At 39.3% G+C, this 26,453-nt stretch overlaps 3 protein-coding genes across 4 annotated transcripts in view; 2 read left to right on the top strand and 1 right to left on the bottom strand.

Annotated features, from left to right (window-relative positions):
• The window catches only part of LAMB1 (laminin subunit beta 1), an 89,189-nt gene extending 88,758 nt beyond the window's left edge, over nt 1-431 (top strand). For both annotated transcript variants that reach the window (XM_044423292.1, XM_044423293.1), the window contains exon 34: nt 80-431. In XM_044423292.1, coding sequence (XP_044279227.1) covers nt 80-213 — 134 coding nt within the window. In that variant the 3' untranslated portion in view covers nt 214-431. The remainder of the gene's footprint in view (nt 1-79) is intronic.
• A 1,179-nt stretch (nt 432-1,610) lies between these two features.
• Nucleotides 1,611-20,584, bottom strand: DLD (dihydrolipoamide dehydrogenase). The gene is made up of 14 exons (XM_044423294.1): nt 20,412-20,584; nt 18,432-18,507; nt 16,740-16,819; nt 15,907-15,975; nt 14,598-14,667; nt 12,722-12,822; nt 11,255-11,398; nt 10,852-10,953; nt 8,591-8,781; nt 7,363-7,533; nt 5,457-5,646; nt 3,670-3,807; nt 3,077-3,166; nt 1,611-2,932 (listed from the first exon to the last, which is right to left on the bottom strand). The coding sequence occupies exons 1-14, from the start codon at nt 20,448-20,450 to the stop codon at nt 2,867-2,869; spliced, it is 1,527 nt and encodes a 508-aa protein (XP_044279229.1). The 5' UTR covers nt 20,451-20,584; the 3' UTR covers nt 1,611-2,866.
• Nucleotides 20,585-20,655: 71 nt separating this feature from the next.
• LOC123020000 (tigger transposable element-derived protein 1-like) lies at nt 20,656-26,238 on the top strand. Its single transcript, XM_044423295.1, has 2 exons — nt 20,656-22,622; nt 23,847-26,238. The coding sequence occupies exon 1, from the start codon at nt 21,640-21,642 to the stop codon at nt 22,588-22,590; it is 951 nt and encodes a 316-aa protein (XP_044279230.1). The 5' UTR covers nt 20,656-21,639; the 3' UTR covers nt 22,591-22,622; nt 23,847-26,238.
• Nucleotides 26,239-26,453: the final 215 nt, after the last annotated feature.

Genomic DNA, 26,453 nt, shown 5'->3' with positions numbered 1-26,453 from the left:
CAATTCTACTTTGATATTGCTTCCCAACTATCCCACATCCCTAATCTGTAAAAATAATTCATGTTCCCTTTTCATGCAGAACTGGAAGATACATATGAGAAGAATCAAAGAGTCCTGGAAGACAAAGCCAAGCAAGTGGTGCAACTAGAAGAAACAGTCCGTGGCCTTTTACAAGCCATCAGTCAAAAAGTTGCAGTTTACAGCACCTGCTAATAACTGAAAAAGGAACAAAAAATTTAGGAAAAATGAAACCAAAAACAGGCTTAAATCAATACAAGTTCTAATAACTTGACTGAATACCAACTTTTGCATTATAGAAATAAAACAAAGCTTTAGTAATGAAGTATATGATTCATTTAGCCAATGTTACTTTAATTAATCCAAATGGTAATTAACTTTTTACTCTGCTAATAAAATCTTAGCTTCAAAGATGGGACTTTTAACCAATTAATTTTCATTTAGAGGGTCCTACTTTCTTATCTTGAAAGATTGCACAAGCTGCCATGATTTTGTACAGGAAAAGAGATTTCTTTGCTGTCCGTGTTGATTAACTCATCGGGATTATAGGCTGGAGACAAGCAATTCAAAAGTTGTGACACATCACTGGTATCTACAGTGCTGGTGCTCCACTGCAACAAAGCGTATTTCCCCAGAAATCAGCCTTACTGATACCAAACATAAAGCTTATGGAGCCTGCTCTTAAGACTCCTGCTTCAGCACTGCTGGTATTTTAAGAGAATTCCCTGTAATGATTTTGGAGCTCATACTGCGTTCATTGACCTGATTGGTACATAATGGCAAATTGTGGGTTAATCCATGATTTTCTGTGGCTACGTGAGCATGCTGCCCCCTTTGTGCAAGTCACATCCACTTTTAAACAACAACCTACAATCAGCCAGGTCATAAACAGTTGAGTGTAACATACAAACCTGGAGAGCTAAGTTACTTATGAGCTAAACAATCCAACAGTTAACCCATGGTTTATTGTTGGGTTAACAGCGAGGCTGTTTAGCTCCTAAACAATGCAACAATCCAGGTTCATATGTCACACTCAACAATCATTAAGAGTCCCAAATGCCCCTGTTTGGGCATCACAGAAAAAACTATGACTGCTTCATTCACATCTTGTTCTAGGAAACTAAAAGCAACCTGTTTCTACAGCCATTGCATTCAAATAGGTCCATTCTGCTCATGTACAAGTAACATGGAGAAAATATTATGGGTTAAAATCTGCTATAGTTACACAAAAGGGTAATGTCATTCATAAATGAATCTCAAACCTATTTGAACAGCAATTTCAGTTGTTTCCTTTGACTGTTCCTGTTTACATGCAGATCAATGCTATCAAAAATAGCTATGCAAGAAAGAAACAGGGGAACTGCAATTCTTGGAATCTATGAACTGGATTCAAATATGTATTTGTGCTCATGGAAGGTGCTTCCAACTTACAGTTCATGTGAGAAGAGTGATGCTAACTCCAGAGATATTGGTCTATTTGTATAACACCTTTCAAAATCTTCACATTGTAGTGTTTTAAAAATAGTCTGAGTGGCTATTTTTCATTCTACTCAGTATTGGTAGGACCCACCCAAAACAATTACAGTATAGACTAGTTTACATGACATGTTTTATTTCCAGGTGGTATCTTACTTACTAATATATCATGTAGTGATTGTTTTGTCATAGTAGTACTAAAATAATCATTCAACATATACAGGGAACCTTGAGAAAGTGCTTGCTTTGTGATAGTGTTTCTTAAACATTTCTCTGTTTGTATTCCAATCATAATTCCACAACCCCTGACCCAGTCCCTACAGTGACCAATTTATTTCTCCGTTAAGACATATCCAGCAAATACATTTAACTCTTAGCTTAGCATTCCTCTTACCAAGTACAACACGTGTTGAAAACGGTGGGAGTGAGGGGGGCAGGGGAAAATCTCTACAAACCTTGCTGCTGAACATTACCATTCATACTCTACTATTAAGAAAAAAACCATCACAGGGCACTATGCCAAGGCATTTAAAAGCTACAACAGGTGAACTGTGTAGCCAGCACATGGTACAGGAGAATTTAAAAACTCATCTCTGTACAGAGTATCCAACCATTCCAAGTGAAATTATTTAGCCACTTGCAATTTTTCACTTGCCACTCCAGAAATATTTTTAAAATTTTGCAACCAAGAAGCTTCACAAGTAAAATTGAGCATGAAAAGGTTTTTGGCAATTGCTTTGACATTCAATTTTATTTTTTCTTAACACCTTCATGTTACTTTACAAAGTTCCACTAAAATAGAAGTGCTCCCAATATGCAAAAAGCCTGGATTATTAATATTCTTACAGCCAAATCAATTTCATTCTTTTTAAAAGTCCACTGCACCATAATTAGGGGAAAAAAGCTTAAAATAAGTGTAGATTTAATTCAAAATAACTAAAAGTTTGTGCTATGATGAAATCTGCTTTCATCAAATTTCCAAGAGTATTGTACAAAGGTAACAGGAGCATACTTTATGTCATGACATGGCAATATCAACTCCTCAGCAATGACAAAGCAACATGACCAGATAATATTAGCCATTGTATTTTGTCCAGGTACATGATGGAACCATGTAATTGCTCTACAGCCTTGAGCTGTCACCTCTGCAGTTTGTCTTATGCAAAACTTAAGACTGTACAAACAAGCAGTAATGCAAATACCTTTAATATACAACTGTTGGGTGATTTTCCCCAAACCCCTACTTGTTTTAAATATGTTACTTTTAAACAAAAGTTCACTGAGTTAAGTCCAAAAGACCCTGTTTTCCACAGAGCCTTTAGTCAATTTTTACAGGAAAATGTGCGTGGTACATTGTGGATTTCCCTTCACTTTAGAAGTTGATAGCTTTGCCAAATGAGGCTGCTAAGTTGGCTTCCCTGAAGGCTTCAGAAACAGTCTGTGGGGAACAAAAGAAAACCCATTAAGAAATGGACTGCAGGAAGGGTGGAGAAGAGCTTAATAGAAACAAAAAGATGCAGTGGTCTGGAGCCATACCTAATCCACACAAAAACAAGTAACTAAACAGCTCAAACCAACTTACTGGGTGTGCGTGACAAACTCTGGCTACATCTTCACAAGATGCTCCATATTCCATTGCAAGAGCAGCTTCATTAATCATTTCTCCAGCACCCTGGAGAAATAATCCAAGTAATAAATGCAAGTAATAAAAGAAAAAGGCAAACTTAGAGTGGACCTACAGGGGAAATTATAGTGCTATGTACTCAGTTCTTCTAAAAGATCTATCAAAATTTGGTGCCACGGAAGGCTTGAATTATGTATCATACACACATCGCATTTTTACACCTGGCACCCAATGGAATATTAATTAGTTGTGTTTTTAACCACTGAAATTTACATAGTAATCTATTTATTTTCTATACTGGCTGCTAATTGAAATGAGACTCTGGACAGTTTACATGATTAAAATGTGCAAATAAGCCTATGAAACAATACATTAACATTAAAGATAAATAATACATCAATACAACAACAGTAAAATAGCAGCAATAAACCCATAATGAACTCACAACAGTAGCAATGAAGATAACAGGTACTACGACTTCCCAATACTCAGAAGGGAAGACACGAAGGATTTTGCAGTATCATGACACAAGAGCATTATATGGTACTCACTGAGCCTAGAATATGAGCTCCGAGCATCCTGTCTGTTGACTTCTGACTTAGTATCTTTACCAAGCCGTCTGTGTCAGCATTAGTCTTAGCTCTGCTGTTCGCAGCAAAAGGAAACTTGCCAACCCTGTATTCTATTCCCTAAAAAGCAAAAGGTAGCTACAGATTACTGGAACTTTGCACCTTGAAACATCTGAGTAGCACTTGCATGGCTGTATGTAGCCAAATTTTTTGTCACACCAAGTACCATTCCTAAGGCCTTGTTCACTTGGAAGAAGTAAACCTGTGCCAGAGCTGTACCATTCCAAGGGCAGGTGGACACTCAAATTGAATGATTCTCTGTACCAAAACAAACAAACAAGCTCCTATGCATTGAAAACTTTATTTCAAAAAAAGGAATTCTAGACTTGCTTTCCCATGATAACCACTTTTCTGAATGTCTGCAATATCTTTGTATAAAAGAACATTCAAAGATAGATGGCACACCTGACATTGAATGTGGTACAACCCATTGAGTTAAACTTTAGTGAGATTCTGAACTAGACATGACAAACAAATCTCCGTACAGGATCTCCTGCAATTTCATTAGCAGTGGTTTAAGAAACAAAAAGGGACACACAAGCGAGAGACCCATTCAGCAGATTTAGCTCTTCACATCCATATACCCCTTCTGCTCCTTAAATTGAGTCACCCACTCTTCACCCCTTTCCCCATGATTGTGACTTGCCACTGTCACGCCTAGTTTAGCCCTAAAAAACTCAACCAAGAAAGGAAGCATCTTATTTTTAAAGACATTTCCCATCAGTACCTATCAAAATCACTTATTGAAAGTGGAGCACACAATTCAATTACTTTCCAGACTCTTCTTACAAAAGAGACTCCTCTTATCTGCTACACTGTTTCCTTTTAGTCCTACCAATGCCTTGCCATGTATAATTTTGACTGTGGTCAGTAATGATGCAATATTATCTGAACAGAGAAAAACTGAAATGAAAAACAATTTCTTGAAGTACAAATCTCTGTAGGATCAATTCATCAACTGACCAGGTTGTGTGAGGGACTCAAATCATTCTATCTGTTATGTTCAGATTATTACCTTCAAATTTTATTTGCCTTTACAAAGACACAGGTGTTAAACAAAAAGCAATATTCTTGATTACTTTAAAAGACAGGCAAGATCTAGACTCAGTTCAATGTCTTAGGTTACAGCATGATTCGCTTTTCTCATTGATTTCACTGGTACCAAAGCATTACTAGCTTAGTCTGTATCCATTCCATCATATTTCTATATTACAGGCATAATAAAAAGTATGTGAGAGAAGCCTCTGGGTAGCGTAGGTAAATACATGAGGACCACAAGGATGCACACGCCACCTGCTGGTGCAAATATGTTTGACACTCAGACCACAGCAACAAAGCTCACCTATGGCTCTCTTCCACTAGTTTTCAGTTTCTGAACAATGAAGGCAAAATACAGGGTGCTTGCAATGAAACTCCCCCCTCACCCCACAAATCCCATCACACATTTAAATACCCACATCCCTTCTATAGTCTTCTAAAATTGTAACCAAGGAGGCCATCCCTAAACGGAAAGAACCAGCTTTCCTGTACTTTCCCTATTAATTCAAACATGGGTATTCAAGTGCATTCCTATTATTACTTCCAGCCCCATTAACATGCACCACTCTAGCAAGCTGATTTCATATTTGCTGTACATTTTGAGTTTTCAGAAAGAAATAAAAGACACACTACTCCGCTAGGAGCAAAATGAAAGAAACCATGAAAATTACCTCCTCTTTCAGCTGTTCTTCAGATTTGCCAATCCAGGCAACTTCAGGGTGTGTGTAAATGACTGAGGGCACACAGTTGTAATCAATGTGAACTGCACCTCCAGCTATTCCCTCAACACACAAAATCCCTTCATCTTCAGCTTTGTGCGCAAGCATCGGTCCAGCAACAACATCGCCTATAGCATAGATGCTGCCAGATAAATGAAGTCAAGTGAAATAGTGCATATGTTTAAACTTATATGTAGCAATCAGAACCCTAGACACACTGATTTGAATATACAGTATTTGTAGAATAAGCCAAGAAAACTCAAACAACATTGTGAAATACAGTTTGATATTTGTAACCTTATTTGACACTTTTTATTTCCTATGATAAAACAATTTCCAGCCACAATCTCTTTTAATCTGAGGGCAAGTGTGGGCCTTTTTGTCTTCTTGTGAGAATCATTAAATAGTAGAGTTGGAAGGACCCAAAAGGCCCAAAAACACCCTGCTGAATGCAGAACTCCCAAGTTAAACCATCCGTAATGGATGTTCAGCTGCTTCTTGAATATCTTCTATGCAGGTGAGCCATAAGCTCCCCAGGTAACTGGTTCCATTTTCACACTGCTCGAACAGTCAGAAAGTTCTTCCTGATGTTCAGCTGAAACCTCACTTCCTGTAACTGAGACCAGTATTCTGTGTCCTGCAATCTGGGATGATCAAGAAGAGATTCTGCTCCCCCTACCCCACCCCTCTGTGCAACATTCTCTCAGGGACTTGAAGAGTCAGCCTTCTTTACTCAAGGCTAAACAAATCCATTTCTTTCGATCTCTCCTCACAGGGTTTTGTTTCTAGTCCCCTGATCACCTTTGTTACCCTCCTCTGAACCTTTTCCAGTTCGCCTGCGTCTTTCTTAAACTGTGATGCTCAGAACTGAAAACAGAACTGAAGACGAGACCTAACCAGTACTGAGTAGAGGGAAACTGGTACACTGCTTGATTTAGATGTTATACCTTTGTTAATGCAGCACATATTAGCATTTGCCCTTTTTGCATCTGCATTGCACTGCTGACTCATATACAACTTGCGATCCACAGTGATTCTGAGATCCTGCTCACTTGCAGCATTATTGAACTAAATATCCCCCATCTTTGTACTTTGTTTCTTTTTCCTAGGGTCAGAACTTTGCGTATATGTCCCTGCTAAATTTCATTCTGTTGTTTTCAGCCCAGCACTCCAACCTACCAAGATCACTTCTGGGGAAATAGCTATCCCATCCAATTTTGTGTCATCTGCAAATTTGATAAGGGATCTCTGTACCTCCTTGTCCAAATCACTAATAAAAATGTTGAAAAGAAGCACCAAGCCACAGACTGAACATTGCAGTATCTCATTCCTCTTACTCTCCCCAGTTTGAGAAGGTGCCATGGATAAGCTGTCTTTGAGTCTGATTATGTAGCTAACATTGGAGCTACCAATTGGAGTTGTTCCACCAAGCCCACTTTTAACTAGTTTTCTAGTCAGGTTATTATGGTGTACTTTTCAAAACTTTAGTGGAAGTCATGATATATTATGTCCACAGATTCCCATAGTCCACCAAGGAGGTTATCCAATCAAGAATGAGATCAGATTAGTCTGGTAAAATTTGTTATTGACAAATCTATGTCAGCTTCTAGTATTACAAATTTACTAGACCACCATCCATGATATAACAATCTGCATAGTACTTTAGAGCAACACAAGCAAAACCAGGAATTTAATCTGATAAATTATCAATCTTCCTTCACTATTGTATCATTTTTAAAACCATCTTGTTAGCAGGCTTGTAGAACAACTTTGTGCATTCACACTTGAAATTGCAGCTAATAAAAGTACATACTAGACTTCTAATAACCCAACAAGATCATCTGGTTATTTCACTTACTTTGGAATTTTGGTTTGGAACCGGTTGTTGATTGGAATTCTACCCCTGTTATCTAGTTCAATGCCCACATCTTCCAGACCAAGATTCTTTGTAAAAGGACGCCGACCAATACAAACTAGAAGCACATCACAAGTAATTACTTCTGCCTTGCCACCAGCAGCAGCTTCAATACTAATGGAAAAAAAGAGTATCAAAGTTCCAATGATGCCACACAAAGTTAATACATCAGTTGGTACTGAATCCTACCTGCTTCCTTTTATCCTGTAGTTATGCAAAACTAAACAGATCATTATACTAAGGACCTGCAAAAACCTATTTCAAATTATGGTAAAGCCATATCAGGTGTATACGTTTACTGTATATGTTTACTTCATTCACGTCATACTTCAAGTGACTACCTGAAGAATGCTTAATAATTAGCTCAAAAAAGAAGGCACATTACAGTCAATTCATTATGGCTTTACAATAAAGCTATCACATTCATAATGGATGGATGAATGATCCCCCAGATTCCCGTTAAGCTGCTTCAGCCTACAGCTTCCCCAGATTTTTTCTGGATCTTGACTACTGTGTCACAAAACACAACATCCTGGATTGAATGCACCACTTCTACCTCTGTTTCATGCCCTATTCACAGTTATCTCAAGGTGTGGAGAATCTGTGAGGGGTAGGAAAGCAGGATTATGTTCACACATACAGTCTGCTTGCTAAACATGCATACATACTTTGGATGTAATACTTGTACAGCATTAGCATCTCATCTATTTTTACCCATCCACCTCAAATTTGTGGGCTAACAATCATGCAATGTAATTCACAAGTATTTGTGAATAGGCTACAAATCAATCCCCTTTACATCAGAAATGTTACTTAAATTTGTGTAATACGAGGGGCAGATGGTATAAGTGGTTCTTGCCATTCTCACTATCCAAGATAAGTAATTCTCTGTATGAATGAGAGTGCACACGACTGCAGCAGCAAAGTAACAAGGACTCTTCTTTGTTAGTTTTTTCAATGAACTACTGCATTCACCAATCTACAATTTCCCTTTTGGAAACTGAAATTTTCAATATGAAATGAAAATATATTTCAACCTATCCTAATGATAGGTCTCAGATACATTGGAATACTTTCTCTGTATTATTTCTGTGTGTCACTTTTCTGATCACAGCTATTTGAGATTTTCTAGAAGACAACCTATTCCTTAAGTCAAATAGTCAATACTTACGACACATCAATCTTTCCATCTGGTTTCTTGATAGCACCAGTAACCTTAGTATTTAGTTTAAATTTCAGTCCTTGTTTCTGGAGAATACGCTGGAAATTCTTAGAAATCTCCATATCAATGCCCAATCCACCAACATGGCCCAAGAATTCCACAGCTGTCACATCTGCACCCAGACGCTGCCAGACTGAACCCTATGGAGAATACAACAAGTGCAACATTTTAAATGACTGTTCAAAAAGAGAGAAATAAGGGAGAAATGCTATGTTTAGCTTTGGCTAGAGTTAACAGCAATGTCAACCATGAAAAGCAAAGAAACTGCAGAGCTAGAAGAAGAACGAGAAGTAGAAATTGTCTACTAGAAATCATTAAACAGGCTGGGGAAATTCTGCAGTTTTCTGCAGAATGGAAAACTGGTACTAACCATGTGGGTTCACATGACATGCTAAGCTTAGTCCTCCAGGTAGTATTGCAGTGTTCTTCACTGCACAACCCATCCTGTCCTTCCCACCCTTGTTCTAACACCACAGAGATTTTTTCAGAGCTTCAAAAAAGTGGCACTAGCAGGAGGCTCAGGAATTGTGGAAAAGGGCACCTAGAAGTGTCAGTTCAACACTAAAATTTGAGAGTATTACATGGTTAAGGGGAAAATCTTAACCCTTTTACAGAGCACTCCCTGTGTTTTTCCCCCATTTTGCTGGTGCTTTCCAACTAACAGCTACGCAACTGACAGCTATGCACAGTTCATAATTTAGCCTAAATTGTTGAGAGGCAAGGACACTTTTTAGGAATTATTTTGCTAAGCAGCTCACTAGAAGATAAGGTAACCCATAATGGAAGTGCAGAAAGTAGTACTGGTACAGATAACACACACGTCCTCTGTGGCTATTTACCCATGATGAGCTGCTTTGTCATGAAATCCCAGAGACCCTGAAAGTCCTTTCTGGGTTGGTATTGCAGGTGGAGATAATCCATTCTGGATGCCTTCCTCAGTAGTACTATGTCATTTTTTCTCTTAGAGTCTCAATTTTACTCTTACACTAGAACTAAGGTACACCCTTAACAGACCACAGCTTTGTCATATTCTAAAATACATAAGGCAAAACAAGATGGAAGAATAGCCTTCTAACATGGTAGCATTCATTTTCTGTTTCATTTTGACCCCAGTAATAATGCAACCTCAAAAAATTATGCAGGACGAATTAGGTGTTTGCAAAGAAGTTATTTTGTATCTGTATTCAGAGAAGACACTATGCAACAACATGCATTGGAAGTGAATATACAAAAGCTCAATCCTGAAGGCTTCACTGTTGTTTTAGGGCTGTCTGCAATAGAGAAGTGGGTCAAACAAGCAAAACACCACATATTTAGGAGAAAGAGATCTACACTCCATGGAATGTCCCCCTTTTCTGAACAACTCTGCTACTTTCTCCCTCCTCTTCTGCTGCTATATTCTTCTTCCCTGCAATTTCATCATCCTTTTCTGCTTCCATGAATGTTACTCCTTACGTCAATAGTACTCATTACTTTGCTCTTTACACATCTAAGAATTCTTCAGCCCTGAATCTTCTTCACTCCCACTTTGTCTCATGCCAAAGCACATTTCACCAGCCCTGTACAGGGAATGTTTTCATGTAGCATTCATAGTAAGTGAGGAAGCGAGTTAAAGAGCAACAGTCTACACCACTTAAACCAGTTGAAAACCACATGTAACTTCCAAGCTGGAGGATGCTTATCAGGTCTTAGAATGGTTAAAATGACAGTAGCAGTAACATTATTAAAACTCAGTCCATTGCACCACGCCCCAGTACATACTGGCCCAATACAAAGATTTGCTGGGTTCCATGTGGACAACAATGGGAGTACCAGGGTTACCACTCAAGACTGCATGAAAACATAGGTTGTATGAGCTAGCATTTTCAAACATGGAGTAGACAAACAACTGTCATGATTTGCATAATGCTGTCAATTGAAAAAAGAAGACTCCTGAAACAGTAGGAATTATAGCAGCTGCCCAAATAGCCTCCATTAGAAAGCCTGTTCATACAACCAATGCCTTCATACAACCTTGGCTGGTTTGTAAAATTACTGAAAGCTAAATCAGTCCTCTACAGGCATTTGCTGGGAGGCCAGGAAATATTTACAGAGGTCACTAGCAATATTTTATAGACACTGAAAAAGAAAAGAAAAGAAAAGAAAAGAAAAGAGAAAAGAGAAAAGAGAAAAAAGGAAAAAGAAAAAAGAAAAGAAAAAGCATTTCTTACCAGTTCCACACCAATGACCCCTGCACCAATCACCACCATTTTTTCAGGGACTTGTTTCAAAGACAGAGCACCAGTAGATGAAACAACTGTGTCCTCATCAATCTAAACAGATTTAACAGGGGATGAAAATTAATTTCCCCAATACGTTAAATACATTTGTAGAAAACTATACATTGCACACAAATACAAGTATAATAGTCACCACACAATGACGGCACAACATTTCTGAAAACAGAACTACTTTGTAAATATATAATGGTTTTATCTTATTTGCTTGTTTTATGTGTGTATTGTTTTAAGTTGTTGTACATAAACCTTGATGGGTTTTTAGCAGTTAAGACAATATATAAAAAGTACATGCATTGTATATGCTCTGTTAAAAATATTCAAAGTCAAGCCATACCGTAATCCCTGGAAAAGGTGTTACTTCTGAGCCTGTAGCTATGAGAATGTTCTTTGTATTAATAACTTGAGTGCTGCCGTCATCTTTGGTTGCTGTGACCTGGTTTTTGCCAGTTATTTTTCCAAACCCAGACACATGCATCACCTCCCAAAGAAGAAAACAAGTTTACTCTTAAGGCCAACATTTCAGTCTGTTACTAATCATACCATCAACCGCAGGAACACTATTCTTTGTACTTTTTGAAAGGAAGTTTTGAATTCAACAAACAAAGCAAAGTAGAAGTTGCTAGGGTATAGTGGCATTTAGGTCTTATTGGGACACACTCTGAAGGAGCCTTCTCCAACCAAGTGCCCACTGTATCTTTCACACTACAGTTTCCAGCCTTCTTGACAAGTGGCCATGCTGGCTGGGGCTAATAGGAGAGGATAGCCAAAACATCTGTAGGGTGCCAGGTAGAGGAAAGCTGCTCCAGTGGATGTTTTTATTTTATGCAAACATCTCTAATTTTACACAGAACTCATGAGCAAGTCTTTCTTCTATCAGCAATCTGAAGGCCTTAAGGAGAAACAAGCCAGCCTATTTTTAAAAAATATGAAGAAAGGACTCACATTAACACTTCCAGTTCACTACTACATGGCTGATAAGGATTTTTTTAAGTGTGGACACTCAAGCAGTGGCATGTAACAGTGTTAGAGGCCCCACCTTCAACAGGTAGTAAACTCTAGAATAATTCTAAAATAAAATAAAGCAACTGAGTCAGCACTATTTCTTGCCTGTGGTTCTTGCAGGCTATATGAACCACTATTTGTCTGAGATCAAGCTTATTGTTATGGATTCTCCACAGCATGCATCCTCAAACTACGGCCCGCGGGCCGAATCTAGCCTGCCATGCTGATTTATCCAGCCCGCCTCGGAGCTTTTGGACTCATTTGGAGAAAATGATCTCCAAGCAAGTCCAAAAGCTCTGAGCCAGCGCAGGCATACTCAGTGGGAAGTCAGGCGCGATCGTGGGTGCACTCGTGAAGGGAAGACGGGCCCACCACCGCCACCTCGCTGGCCCACACCTGCACCCACCACCACTGCCTTACAACTGGCCCCCTGTTGAAAAAGTTTAAGGAACCCTGCTCCACACAAACCACTGATGTGGATATGGGAGAAAAGTCACTTGTGTGATCCTATACATGTTTAGTCAGAAGAAGACTTAGAATTCTGTAGGTCAGGGGATGTTGGAATTGTAGGATTTCCATCTGTTTAAACATGCATAGGATCGCACCCTTAGGAATCTTCTATTAATGATTGGAAATTGTGTTTCTATACAGGCAACCTGATCAGTTCATTATACAAAAGTTATCTCTGCAGACACAAAATCTAAAATAAAGTAAAATAACATTAATTAAGTACAAATTGTCTAATAACTGGCCAGGAAGAGTGAAAACAAAAACTGATTTTGTTCATTACCAAGCATACCTTATTCTGTTTAAACAAGTGAGCAATTCCACCTGTTAAAGACTTCACTGCACCACTCTTCTGCTCCATCATCTTCTCTAAATTCAACCTGAGTCCTGTAACTATTGAATACAGACTTTATTTTAGTGGTATATTGTAGTCTTGACCACCAAGCACTCCTAAGGAATGTTCACTGCTCAATTAGACACTACAGTAAAATATCTAACAAGTGTTATAATTCAAAATAAACTATTCATTAATTTTAAATGCTTAGGATACCATGTTATTCATTCTGCCCTTCACAGAGATGATGCAGGTGATGACTGGGAACAAGACTGGGAATAGTACAGTTTACAACCAATCTACTAAAAAGGTCCCTAATCAGGAAGCAGGCTTCATAATATTGGGCTGGCTTAGCTTTGAGTTTCCTATTCTGACAAACTTGTTTCATTTTTTGAAATTTCAGCTAGGCACTACATTTAAACCAAGGATCCCAGGTCAAAACAAATTCTGGCCATTTGCTAAACAAGCCAACTTCAACCCATGGGTTCAGAAGCTAAGTTATCAATGAGCTTGATTTAAAATCAGAATGTGATTTGAACACAATGAGATTCTTTAAATTGGAAGCATAGGTCTCATGTAGCCCTGTTCTGGATACATAAGAGGAAAAGAGGAGAGGAAACAAAATGTCAGAGCATGTAAACCCAACATTTCCCTCAGATTTGTCCAGGTTCATCCACATAGAATGAAAGCATAGTTTACTGTTACACAGAAACTGTGGAAAACTATATACTTTTGAATGTATAAACACTGCAAAATCCTAAAGGCTAGTCTTAAAGGCACTCCCCCTTTGTAAGAACACATCTGCTAAAATGATGCCTGCACTGTGCGGTTCTTACTTGTGTGTGTGTGTGTGTGTGTGTGTGTGTGTGTGTGTGTGTGTTTGCCCGTGCGTATATGTGTGTGTGTATGCTTAACTAATTGACCAAAACTTTTATACTTCATCAATTAAACAGCTGTCTAATCATGCAAAATGCCTAAAGTTATAAATATTGCATGGGATAGGACTACAAATCCAGACACAATCACTGCAAAAAGAAAATAGATCATTTTACAATCTAACTGGCTTACACATTTTGCAATGATTTAAATTTGATTTAGGAACAGGGCTTTACGTATGGTATGACCTGTCCTTCACACTGACAATGCAGACTGCTTTGAAAATAAAAGACAGGTTCAAAGATACATCTGCTTGTTTATCTGCAGGATGGGGAAGGGTTCACCCCTTCACATCATATAGAGTTCTAGTAAGGAGCAGATGGAAGAAGGTGACAAAGGACTGCATTTAGGAAGCAGAAGTGGGAAAGTCCTATTTTATGTAGGGAGTATCATTCATAGATTTTCTGCATTCAAGTGTATTTCACACCTTTGTCATCAGATAAATAAAGAAAATGCATGGACAACACTCTCTGCAATTATTCGGAATGAAGTAATGAGATACTACTTGGTAGCATTCTGGCTAGCTACTGCAAAAGCCCTGGGCTGATTGATAAGTTACTGGGCATACAAGTTAACTGACACTATTTAACATATTAACAATAAAACCCTTAGCATGTTTTCTCAGAAGTCTCACCAAATAAAATGGAAATTATTCCCCCAAATAATTAAGGTTACATGTCAAAAATTGCCTTTATTTAGGGTTTTATAAAACTTATGATAGACACATAGAAACACAGCAAGTCAGAAGGAAACTCCCAGGCCATCTAGTCGCATTCCCAGCTCCATCCTGCTCTGCTCACGACTTGCCTATCATGTGCATGTCCAGCAGTTTGAAGAAATACCTCCACCCTATTAAATACATGTCTATGGAATATCAACAGATGTACTTCATACTCACTTTCAATTCCCCTACTAGCAAAGTCTTTTCCATGGGCCAAATGATATAGGTGTGAATTGTTTAGCAAGGCCTGTCACATAAAACAGAGTTATACCAAACATACAATCTACAGACAATATTGTATTAAACAACATAACAGTTACTCTTTTCAATGTCACTGCTATTTATTCTATTTATTCTAATAAGAATTCATCTTATTATAAGATTAGTTATTAACATAACCACTTCACAATGTTCGACATTTGATGTCTACAATACCAATGTAATGAATGCACATACCAAGCTTTAAAGTGCCACGAAGGTGCAATATCAATTCATCAACAGCATATAATTATCCTTGGCATTAACCCAACCTAGCTAATTGGAAAGTTTAACAGATTTTAAACAAAAGTGATGCTTCTGGTCACCCAAGAAGCAAAAGGCAACTACTTCCTTCACATCTAAACAGAAATGCCTGTTTTTAATCCAACAGAGATCTCTTTACTTCTATGAAAGTTAGAGTAGCTGTATTATTCCACTGTGCCAAAACTCCCTCCTATTAGAGGTCATGTGACTAGAAAACTGGAATGACTCTTAGGTACCTTCCATATCTTCCAAATGACAATCCACCCTGTAACTACCAACACAAATCGAGATATTAGGCAGAATCATTTTTGAGGTTATGCTCTGCTTTCCTGAAATAAATCTTAGTTAAAACTTCAACAGTAGTTTTCCCAATGCATTATTTTTGCCACTCCCACAGCTCTGCTCAAACACTAGAATATACTATAATGTGCAATGCTGGCCAAACACAATCCTCTTGCAGCTAAAACTAGATTGTGTATATACCCCTATGAGTCCCAGGAAACCTAGAGGGACAGAAATTTCATGACTCTCCTGGAACCCAGGAGTGTTTCAAAATCACCCTGGTGTCATTTTTGGAGTTTGCAACCATGCCACATTCGTAACCACTTGTTCTTTCTTGTACTGAAAAGAATCTATTCCTATATGAAAATGAAGTTTATATTTTATTTGTTACAAATATTTCCTGCAGTTTCTCAAAGGGGTTCCTCTTCAGAACAGCCCTGTGACAAAGGCTGAATGAAAGAGATGTCAATATGAGTGGATCCTGGGAATTTCTTTCCTAATCTTCCTTTGACATGTCAGCTACTAAATGATATGAGCTATTAAACACTTACTCTCATGTTGATCCATCTCATTTTTCCCACAATAAAGTGTGATAAGCCCCAGTAGTGTCCCCAAACAAAAGGTAGTGCATATTTTCATATAGTCCTCAATACAGATACAAAACAATAAACTCGATGCTTACCTTTGAAGGTATGCATCCAACATTCAAACAAGTTCCACCTAGTGTTTCATTTTTTTCCACACAGACAGTCTAAAGTGTAAACAGAAAAGGGAATTTTATCATCTCAAATAATTGCCACTGAGAGAGTGCATATTTTTGTAGTTTTCTTGCAGAAAATTGATTTCTGGATTTTTAGAATTACCACTGGTAACATTTCTCCAATGGCAAAAGTTTCATTTTCAGCTCAGAACTTCCCAGGTGCCAAATGTCATCAAGAATACTTTCAGAAGTGATGCTAAGAACACATTGCTTGGGAAATTTGTGAAACTGAATTGCCACACATCTGTTTCATTGTTTGTCTGAACTGGCCCTGTTTCCCAGACACAGACAGAGCTTCCTTACAGAAACATGGTGTTCTCCTTCTGAGGACGTTCCTGCTTTAATCTTGAGTAAAATTTTGATTTAAATCAAAAAGAAAAAAGTCAATCTCCCCTCAATAATCATTTGAACCAGGTCAAGATTGAGGAGTTGATTCTCAAGGCTCTTACTCTAAGTAGGATGCAATCCTGAATCTATTTAAATAGAAAGAAATATTTCTTAAGGCAGACATTTTTCTGTCTAAATGTGCACAGGATTGTACCCTATGTGTGAAGTTTATAATCTTGTATGTGAAATTTGTGCATTAGCCTTGCATTTGCAACATCATTTTGCCAAAATGTGTAGCAATTTCTTTGAATTTCAGGTAATAAAGTTTCCAAAGGGCAAATGGACAAACTAAAAATGTATTTGCCTTTTGACAATTCTTTGAAAGATTATCCAGATTATGGCTACATTATTGGGCCATATTCGCTCACCTTAAAACCAAGCTGAGCAGCTTTGATTGCTGCAACATAACCCCCTGGGCCAGATCCAACAACAGTAATGTCTGCATCAACTGAAAAGAAAAGAGAAATGCATTTTTAAATTAATGTGGGAAAAGATGATGGAAAATATTTCACACTTTAAGATTTGCTATAGAATATAATTTCACATATATGTTTAAAGACTGATGGTAAAACAGATTTAAAATCTAAGTGAACATTCTTCCATTATTATAGAATAGTATTTTATCACCTTTTTATTACAATTAATAAAACTTACCACCAAAGCATGTTGCAGCCACAGTGCCCATTCCAGCAAATTATAAATGAAATGACTTACCCAAGAGATTTTTTCAGAACAAGACTATTTCTTCTATGTATTTTATCAGCAAGTTAATCAATTTCTGCTATTTCTAGTATCTTGTCAGCTGCTCTGAAGCTGACAGTGTTCAAGAAGTTTTTCTGTAGCTTACAGAACTATTTTTTTCTGACTCCAGCAAATTCAAATTCAATTACTTAACTTGGGAATCCAACAAAATCACATAAATAATTCAATCTGATGTTAAAGTAGTTTCAGTTATTTGAAATGATAATGTTCATCACCTGATCTGATAGTCCCAAGTCTGTTGCCAACCTACCAAAAATTATTTTAATCTACTTGGCATTTCCAGCAAAAGTATCACCATAATTTATTTATTCTTGGGTGACTTTAATAGCAACTCTCTATTACTTTGAAATTAACACTTCTCAATTATAACTATAACAAACATGAGTAGAATTGAATATATTCATCAACAGATAAAACAAATTCTAAATTTGTGACCAATAATTGGTCACACAGTTGTCTAGTTAAATGGAATTCTAAAACCTTTTATTTAACTCTGATGGGATAAATTCTCTCTGCCTGCCTTGTCCAATTAATTCTTCACAGACTACTCTTGTAAACCTATCACATGAGATTGAAACCCTGGAAGGACTAGAATCGCAAAGTCTCCAAACTGCATTTGTTTTGCTAAGGCTGCAATCCCATGCACACTTACTAGGAAATAAGCCTCAATGAATGCAGCAGGCCTTATGTCTGAGCATATATGTGTAGAAGTCCACTGTCAATCTCCTTTAGGGTAATAATCATAAGCAGAGCAATCATGACTGCCTCGAGATTCCGTCAATCTCCAGCAAATAGTTGGAAAATTGTATCAACCTTGCAGCTGGGGACTGGAGAACAAGCATGGAAAGAACTGTGACAGATGCACCTCTGAGGTTCCAAGAACAGCATCAGAGAAGGGCTTTTCAGGGTTTTTCAGTAGGAGGAAAGGGAAGAGACTACTGCTGCCAAGATAGAGCATATCCTGGCAGCACCTCAGCCTCCCTCCCACTCCAAGGCACTCACTTGAGACAGGGCTCTAAGCAGCATTGGGCCTAATATCTCTTTTTTGCACAATGCTTAAAAGTAACACTAGATTAGTGGTTTTGTAATAAATGTTAAACAGTGGCAACCTGGTACTGCTCTAAGGACTACTCAAGAAAAAATAAACTGTTAGGGCCATTTGGGAAAATACTGCAAAATTGATTTTGGCATATTTTGTGGCATGATCTTAGATAGGTAATGTTCTGTACTCAGGTATGGAAACCCAAATATGAAATATGTAGGTAATATGCAAAATTAGAAGAATTCATAATATTTACCTTGGTCCGCATAGGTTCTTAATGGAACTGCAGTAATGCCTTGTAAGCTATGTCGAATCCGACTAAAATGGCTTCTCTAATTTAAAAAAAGAGAGTAGTAAGAAAGTTTAAGTTCTCCCAGAAGGATATTACATTGAAGAACATACATAAATCAAAGCAGAATATATTGATTTGCCACTCAGGAGATACAAGTACACATAGCCCAGTACATGCATTGTTACACTGACTAAATTATTCATTATTAAGTGGAACAGAAGTTAAGGTAACGCAACAGTCAGACATAGGGAGAAAACATTGTTCCCTCTTGTAACTTTATGTCCTCAAATCTCCAATGTCTGCCTTTTTAAAACAAACTGAATCAACAAAAGTGTATCATATTCTTACTTCATAGGTGCAATTTTTGTGCACTGAATGGTACTTCTGTTTATTACACACAGCTAATGTATACAATTAGAAAGTACAAGTTGGAGAAATTCCTTTGAAATGCTTTTTGATGAGTGGCCACTTCGGAGATTTTCTACTGCAGATAGACATAGCAAAGTCTATGCACAGATAAACTCTCAAGCCAGTATTTCCTCACCAATGTTTAACATTTGCCTTTGGAATTAAATCAAAGGCCATATTCTATTCTGCGTATATAGCAAGGAGCTGACAACTTCTGAATCTCTCAGGCATATCCCAGACCAGTGCAACATGTAAAAACCCCTCACAGATGACCAGACATCCCTTTTCATGAAGTGGTATTCTTGACTGTAAAATATGTGTTTCAGAACAGTGCAGGAAAAAAGTCACAGGTCTCTTATATCTGAATTTTTAAATGTAGGAAAACCAAGGTAACGAGACATTTTCCATTATTTGGAAAAGGTAACTTGTGCACTGGAGAACTAAGTGCATCAACTGTCAAGGTAAAGTTTGAAAAATAAGAACTGTTCCTTAGCTTTGACAAAAAGATGTGATGGATGGATTTTCATAGAAAATTAAATGTTGGACCTTTCTTTTTACATAGGAGGATCTGCAGGATAAAAATATACCATGCTACTACATATGCTGGCACAACAGTTGCTCTGTTGCTGACCTGTGCCTTGGTTAGGTCTTCTACTACCACACACTATATCAAACTCCTTAATAGACTACTAATTCTTAACAGACAAATGGCTAACTTGTGGCAGAAGTGACAATAAGGACTTGGAGTCAAGGCAGAGATTATTTTAAATCTGTGTCTAGCAACAAGATTTCTTTTTTCAGCCATGCTCTGGAGTACACACAACCCATTTAGATCAGGACAGTAGTGTTAAAGGATAAGTAGGGGGCTTTTAAGATTACAGTAGGTGCGAGGAGCCCAAAGCAAAAAGACAAATAAGAATATGTTAACTTTTAGACTCAGATTCAAAGCAATGTCTGTTCAGTCCTCTGCTGTCCAGAATATTAGTCAAACAGCCAATTGGGCTGACTATGGCATAATCAGGGGCATGGTCTACCTGTCTTTCCCACACAATTCTGCTTGTTTACTCTGAGTACTGATCTAAAAGCATCCCAGTGCAAGTAGGGAGGATTATGCATTTATTTTCTCACCTACACCAGAGTAACACAGTCCCATACCTGGGCTTGCAGCATACTTGCTCACTGGCACGAACAAGAGCTGGGCTTACTGTGCTTAAGAGGCTTTTCCCAGCACAGGGCGCCATGGGCCAGCTCCACCAGCTGAACAACTGCCTGCCCTCGCACCTACAAAGGCACAGGCCAGGAGGCCGGCCAGAGGGCAGCCCGATCTCCCCGCACAAGCGCAGTCTGAGCTGCCGGGCAGCGGGCCTACGAGGGGTCGAGGGTGCTGCACTGCCTTGCCGTGCCGCTTCAGCGCCCCTCCCGCGGCGAAGACGGTGGGTGTGTCCCCCTGTCAGGGCAGGCTCCCGAGCGGCAGGCCTGCAACTGGGCCCGGCGCTCTCCCTCGCCGCTTCCCGCCCAGCCCGCCCGTGCCAGTACCTGGGCGAGAGCGCAACAGACGCGGCTCCAGCTCTGCATGTTGGCGCTGTGGTCGTTGCCGCCACCGGCGTCGGCCCGGACCACCCCAGAGGTTCACCCGTCCGCCAAGTCTCCGAGGCGGCAGCGGCGGCGGCGCCAAGGACTCCGAGGACTCGCGCAAGCGCAGGAGCCACGCAGCCGACGGTGAAGCCCGGCTCGGCCGAAGGCCTGCCTCGTCCTTCCCGGCGCGCGGGCGGGAGGCCTCTGAGGCTGCTGCTGCACGGCGTTCCCCCTAGCGGAGGCAGCCCCCGGTGCAGCTGGTCGCCAGTGCCAGGAAGTGTCGCCGATGCTGAGGAGGCCACCTGGAGCCGGACGAAGAGGTGGGAGTGGAACCCACCTGCTCCTCCTCCGTGCTTGTGAGCCACCAGGGGGCAGAAAACTCCATGGCTCTCCGTTTCTTCCCATTTTGGAACTAAAGCTGAACGAAAAGGAATAGATTGCAGCCCATTAGAGAAGGAAGGAAGATCGGCTTTCGTCTCCTCCCTTCTCACGCTGTCATTTTAGACACGCAGGTCTACAGTCTCCTATGAAGGTGTGTGCAATGTGTAATGTGAGAATATTAGAGGTACGTGGTACGTTTTAAGCCCAGGGCACGAATCTGGAAATAGAAGCAAGGACTGGGTAGTAGGCACGTTGATCAGCCTTTAAAAATATTTTAACTATGGACATAACTATGATTCCAAGACTGTGGTCCTAAATACACTAGGGAATAGTAACCTGCATTGGAATACAGGCATACCTCATTTTATTGCATTTTGCAGATATTGCGTTTTTTTTACAAATTAAAGGTTTGTGGCAACCCTGCAATGAGCAAGTCTATTGGTGCCATTTTTCCAGCAGCGTTTGCACACTTTGTGTCTCTGTCACACTTTAATAATTCTCGCAATATTTCAAACTTTTTCATTGTTATTATATTTGCTATGAGAATCTGATCAGTGATATTTGATGTTACTCTTGCAGTTGTAGAGGGGCACCACGAACCATGCCCATGTAAGATGGCAAACTTAATCGAAAAATGCTGTGCATGTTCCAACCAGCTGTTCTTCCATCTCACTCCTTATCTTCTGGTCTAACCCTATTCCCTGAGACACAGAAATATTGAAATTAGGCCAATTAATAACCCTACAATGGCCTCTAAGTGTTCAAGTGAAAGGGTCGCACATCTCTCACTTTAAATCAAAAGCTAGAAATGATTAAACTCAGTGAGGAAGGCATGTCAAAAGCTGAGATTGGCCAAAAGCTAGGCCTCTTGTGCCAAAGAGTTAGCCAAGTTGTGAATGCAAAGGAAAAGTTCCTGAAGGAAATTAAAAGTGCTACTCCTGTGAACACACAAATGATAAGAAAACGAAACAGCCTTATTGCTGAAATGGAGAAAGTTTTAGTGGTCTGGATAGAAGATCAAACCAGCCACAACATTCCCTTAAGCCAAAGCCTAATCCAGAGCAAGGCCCTAACTCTCTTCAATTCTATGAAAGCTGAGAGAGGTGAAGAAGCTGCAGAACAAAAGTTTGAAGCTAGCAGAGGTTGGTTCATGAGGTTTAAGGAAAGAAGCTGTCTCCATAACATACAAGTGCAAGGTGAAGCAGCACACACTGATGCAGAAGCTGCAGCAAATTATCCAGAAGATCTAGCTAAGATAATTGATGAATGTGGCTGCACTAAACAGATTTTCAATGTAGATGAAACAACTGTATATTGGAAGAAGATGTCATCTAGGACTTTAACTGATAAGGAGTTGCCTCTTATGGATGAGCAAAGAAACTTGTTCCTTGAGATAGAATCTACTCCTGCTAAAGATGCTGTGAACATTGTTGAAATGACAACAAAAGATTTAGAATGTTACATAAACTTAGTTGACAAAGCAGCGGCTGGGTTTGAAAGGAATGACTCCAATTTTGAAAGAAGTTCTACTGTGGGTAAAATGCTATCCAACAGCATTGCATGCTACAGAGAAATCTTTCGTGAAAGGAAGAGTCAATCGATGCAGCAAACATCATTGTTGTCTTATTTTAAAAAATTGCCACAACTGCTCCGACCGTCAACAACCACCACCCTAATCAGCCAGCAGCCATCAACATCAAGACAAGACCTTCCACCAGCAAAAAGATTACGACTCACTGAAGGTTCAGATGATAGTTAGCATTTTTAACAATATAGTATTTTTAAAGTAAGGTATGTACAATTTTAGACATAATGCTATCGCACACTTAATAGACTACCCCAGGGGTCTCAAACTCAACTTACCTGGGGGCTGCTGGAAGTAGAGTCTGGGTGAGGCTGGGCCACATCAAGTATTCCACCACCGCGGTGGTGGTGGGCCGCTCATCCCGCGGCCGGCCCAGGCGCCGCCGGTGCTTTGAAGGCCACAGGGCCCCTCCCCCGTGCCCGTCCCATCCCAGCAATTGGCCCGCGGGCCGTGAGTTTGAGACCCCTGGACTACAGTGTAGTGTAAACATAACCTTTATATGAACTGGGAAACCAAAAATTCAGGTGACTTGCTTTATTGTGACATTCATTTTATTGCAGTGGTCTAGAACCAATCCCGATATTTCCAAGGTATGCCTGCACTGTCAAGTAAGCATACAAAGACTTGCAGTGCAAGCCATATACAGGTATATGAGATACTGCCCTACCCATGTGTATTTATTCTGAAGTAAGTAGTTCTGAATTCAAGGAGGCTTACTTCAATAAATTGAGCTTGTGATTGCTACCTGAAACATCACAGTAGCAAATTCTTTGATCAGAAAACTATATCTTGTCATCTTTCTTGAAGCAACTGCTAGCATCACCACAGCTGGTTAACTCCACACAACTAACTTTTCCAAGCTTCAGGCATGGAAAGCAGAGATGATTTCAGTGCCAGTGATTAACATTGGGAATGTACCTCACAAGGATGATCTGCAGATAAAGTGGGAGAAGAGAATCATGGATACCCCCTTGAGCTCCTTGTAGAAATGGTAGGATAGAACACAAACAAAGGTTCCAAACTCCCAGTTCCAATATCCTTATCAAAAGTTGTGCACTATGGCATAGTGAGGAGGGATTGATAATCACCACTACCAGTTAGTCTTGTGCTCAAAATCCACCAGCTAAGGGGCTATAGGATTTGAGGAAAACCTCACCACACTGTTAGAATGCCAAATCTGACTGTGCCATGACAGATCATGCTGGGTGACCCCACAACTCAGGCCACACCATCTTTCTCACCTCACAAACTCCTGCATGGAAGCTGATCTGTTGCTGAAAGGAATTTCAGTCGGTTGGGTGCTGCTTCTCTCTTGTATCATATGTTTGAATTGTGTTTTAATTTTAATCAAATGCCTATTGTATTTCCTGACTATGTGCACCAGCTGCTGCCTTTGTTCCTTTTCTTGTGTCTTCTCTTGCTTTCCCTAGGACAGATTTCTATCCTGTGTCTTCTTCTGTGGTCCACACAAAGAAATCCCACTCCTAAGCAGTAACAGTTGACCAGGATTTTCCTAGCTGATCTACCATGGGGTTGTTGAGCTCCATGCTCCAGGCAGGCTCCTGTACAGAAGTGAAATTTAGAATCCTGGCACTACCTGATATCTTGAAAGGTTACTGTGTTAAGGTTCCAATCTTTTACAATATAATTATTTAGACAATTAAATTTCAGTAGTGTGCAGTATAGCATGTGTAAAACAAGTAGACATTTCTAACCTGCTCAGCTTTGTTAAATATGGAGGAACAGAGACATAAAAACCCAAAATTGCACTACAGAGTGTTACTGTTTTTGGGATAGAGTACATTTTGAATGATCAGGAAGACAACTCAGTATGATTCTGTAACATTTTATGCTTGTTGCCAACATGGGAAGGATTTTCCTCTGTTTACTTTCTGGTTTATTGCAACAAAGTAACTATTGAACTGTTCCTCTCCATAACTAATTATTTTGTAGGCTTTCGACAATGTTTTATTGTTAGGTTTTATTAATGCTCACTATATCACTGTATTGGAATTTTATTACATGAATTTTGATGCTGTAAGCAGCCTTGAGAAGGCTTCTGCCATGAAAGGTAGCCTTGAAAATTGTTAAATAAATAAATGATATAAATTAACACAGACTTCCATAAGATGGCAGTATGTGCTCACTTCAAATACTATTTCTGTTGCAGTGATTTGATATATCTACAAATTATAGAACTGTTCTATCCTCTTGTCGGACGGGATTGATTCTTAGAAACTTGGTTCCCCTCACTGCATACATTAATGCAAGGCCTACAAGCCACCACCCACTCAAAGAGCAATGAAAGTTTTAGAAAGGAATCATAACTAATAAGCCCAACAGTTGAAAACTGATTGTTTTCTGGTAACAAATGAAAACCTATAGAACAACTATATGTTCCAAGGACAAGAATTCTAAAATATGTATCAAACTTATGATGAAAAGCCTGTCTGTGTTGTACACAATTTAAACAGCATTTTTATATTATTGTTATATTTATAAAATAAAATACCTGTTCAAAAGGCAAATTATAAAGCTACTCAGCTACCAGTTCTCTCAGTTCTGAAGCTGCCTCTGGAAGTCCTGAGTAACACTGCTAGGTAGACAGTCATACAAAACAGTAAAAAGACTGGAATAGCTTCTGAAATTTTCCTTCTGCAGCCTGCCTCCTCTGCCAGAAAGGACACTGTATTTGCAAATAAAAAGAAGAGTAAAGTCATTTGCTGGTTGGAACCTACAGCCATCAGTCTTAGAACTACACCACCTCCCTCCCGCAACTCTTTGCTGGTGTTACTGTTTATAGAAAGCCTGGAGATGTGCTTGTGGGGGTTCAGTAATTTATCAAATTGGCCTAAACAGGAAGTAAAACAGTCATTCTTTGCTCCAAAGCATCAGAATCCGTGCACGTCACAATGGACCCCTTCTGACTTGTGTTTCTTCGGCTCAGATTCCTGCCTCAGCAAAGACTTTTGCACAACCCTAATCCAAATATTATTATTGCATGTGGAAAGATCACATGCCAGGTGATAGGAGACATAGAGCTATAACTCTCTGGCCTCATGCTGCATGCTACATAGCTAAGAGGAATTTTGATGAAGAAATAGCATTTTGCACAAAAGGGAATATTTTGTACAGCCTGATCTCCCTACATGCATAGGAAAATGAGCACACTGCTAACAGCTCTTTACCTAGAACTCTGACAAGTACCTCATCTTGAGACTCCATACACAAATAGCCCACACCAAACTCCATTCCAGAACCTAAGGGGACAGGACAGATAATTGCGCACAGGTAAGCAAGGCAAAGGAGAATACATGCTGTAACATGCATCTGTGACAGCTGGAGGTGCTTTCACCATCACAGTTCCTGATTGGTGGGCTATGATGGTGTTTTCAATAATCCTGTGAAGGGCATCTGATTTCTTGCCATCTTTGTACACTCAGTCCCCTTGTTACAAACATCTGAGTTAAGAACAATCCCTACTTACAAACAAGCAAGCCAGCCTAATCTTTGGGTGGCAAGCAGGCTCTGGACAGCAAGGAGATGAAGGAAGGAAAGGGAAAGAGGAGGGGAAAAAGTGGAACTGATGAGCAGTGAAGTCAGAACTAGAAAGCAACTACTGTGGTAACCACTCCCCTCTCCAGCCGTGCAATCAAACCCTGACTCTCCAGCACCAGTCCCATATGAATCATTATCCAATTAATGTTAGGCTTAATGTTAGCTCAAGCTCAAGTGTTAACCTTCTATAATCTTTTTACTAGTCTTTCTATCTTTTTATCTAAACTGTTTTAAGAACTGTACTGTACACCTACACACATACATACAGATACTGTATCTCTCATTTCAGTACCTGTAGTTACTTTATTATTCCTGTATTATTATAATTATTAAAATGTATTGTGTTTAAGATATTGTAGTGTATATGGAAGTGTTTGTTAAATGTTTATATGCTTTATATATGTGTGTGTTCCTACTTGCATACAAATTTACTTACATACAAATTTGACTTAAAAATGATCTCAGAAACAGAACTTGTT

This window comes from Varanus komodoensis, unplaced genomic scaffold (genome assembly GCF_004798865.1).
Source record: "Varanus komodoensis strain SLA01 unplaced genomic scaffold, ASM479886v1 scaffold13_3, whole genome shotgun sequence".
NCBI classification, from domain to species: domain Eukaryota; kingdom Metazoa; phylum Chordata; class Lepidosauria; order Squamata; family Varanidae; genus Varanus; species Varanus komodoensis.
This window is presented reverse-complemented; position numbering and strand designations above follow the sequence as displayed.

Excerpts from the sequence above, each read along its gene's own strand:
- DLD (XM_044423294.1), bottom strand. The coding sequence starts at position 20,450 with ATGCAGAGCTGGAGCCGCGTCTGTTGCGCTCTCGCCCAG. Across the intron at positions 7,534-8,590 it reads GATGGAAAGATTGATGTGTC|TATTGAAGCTGCTGCTGGTG; the intron begins GTAAGTATTGAC and ends TTTTTCCATTAG. Across the intron at positions 5,647-7,362 it reads TTCCAAACCAAAATTCCAAA|CATCTATGCTATAGGCGATG; the intron begins GTAAGTGAAATA and ends TTTATCTGGCAG.
- LOC123020000 (XM_044423295.1), top strand. The coding sequence starts at position 21,640 with ATGATTAAACTCAGTGAGGAAGGCATGTCAAAAGCTGAGATTGGCCAA.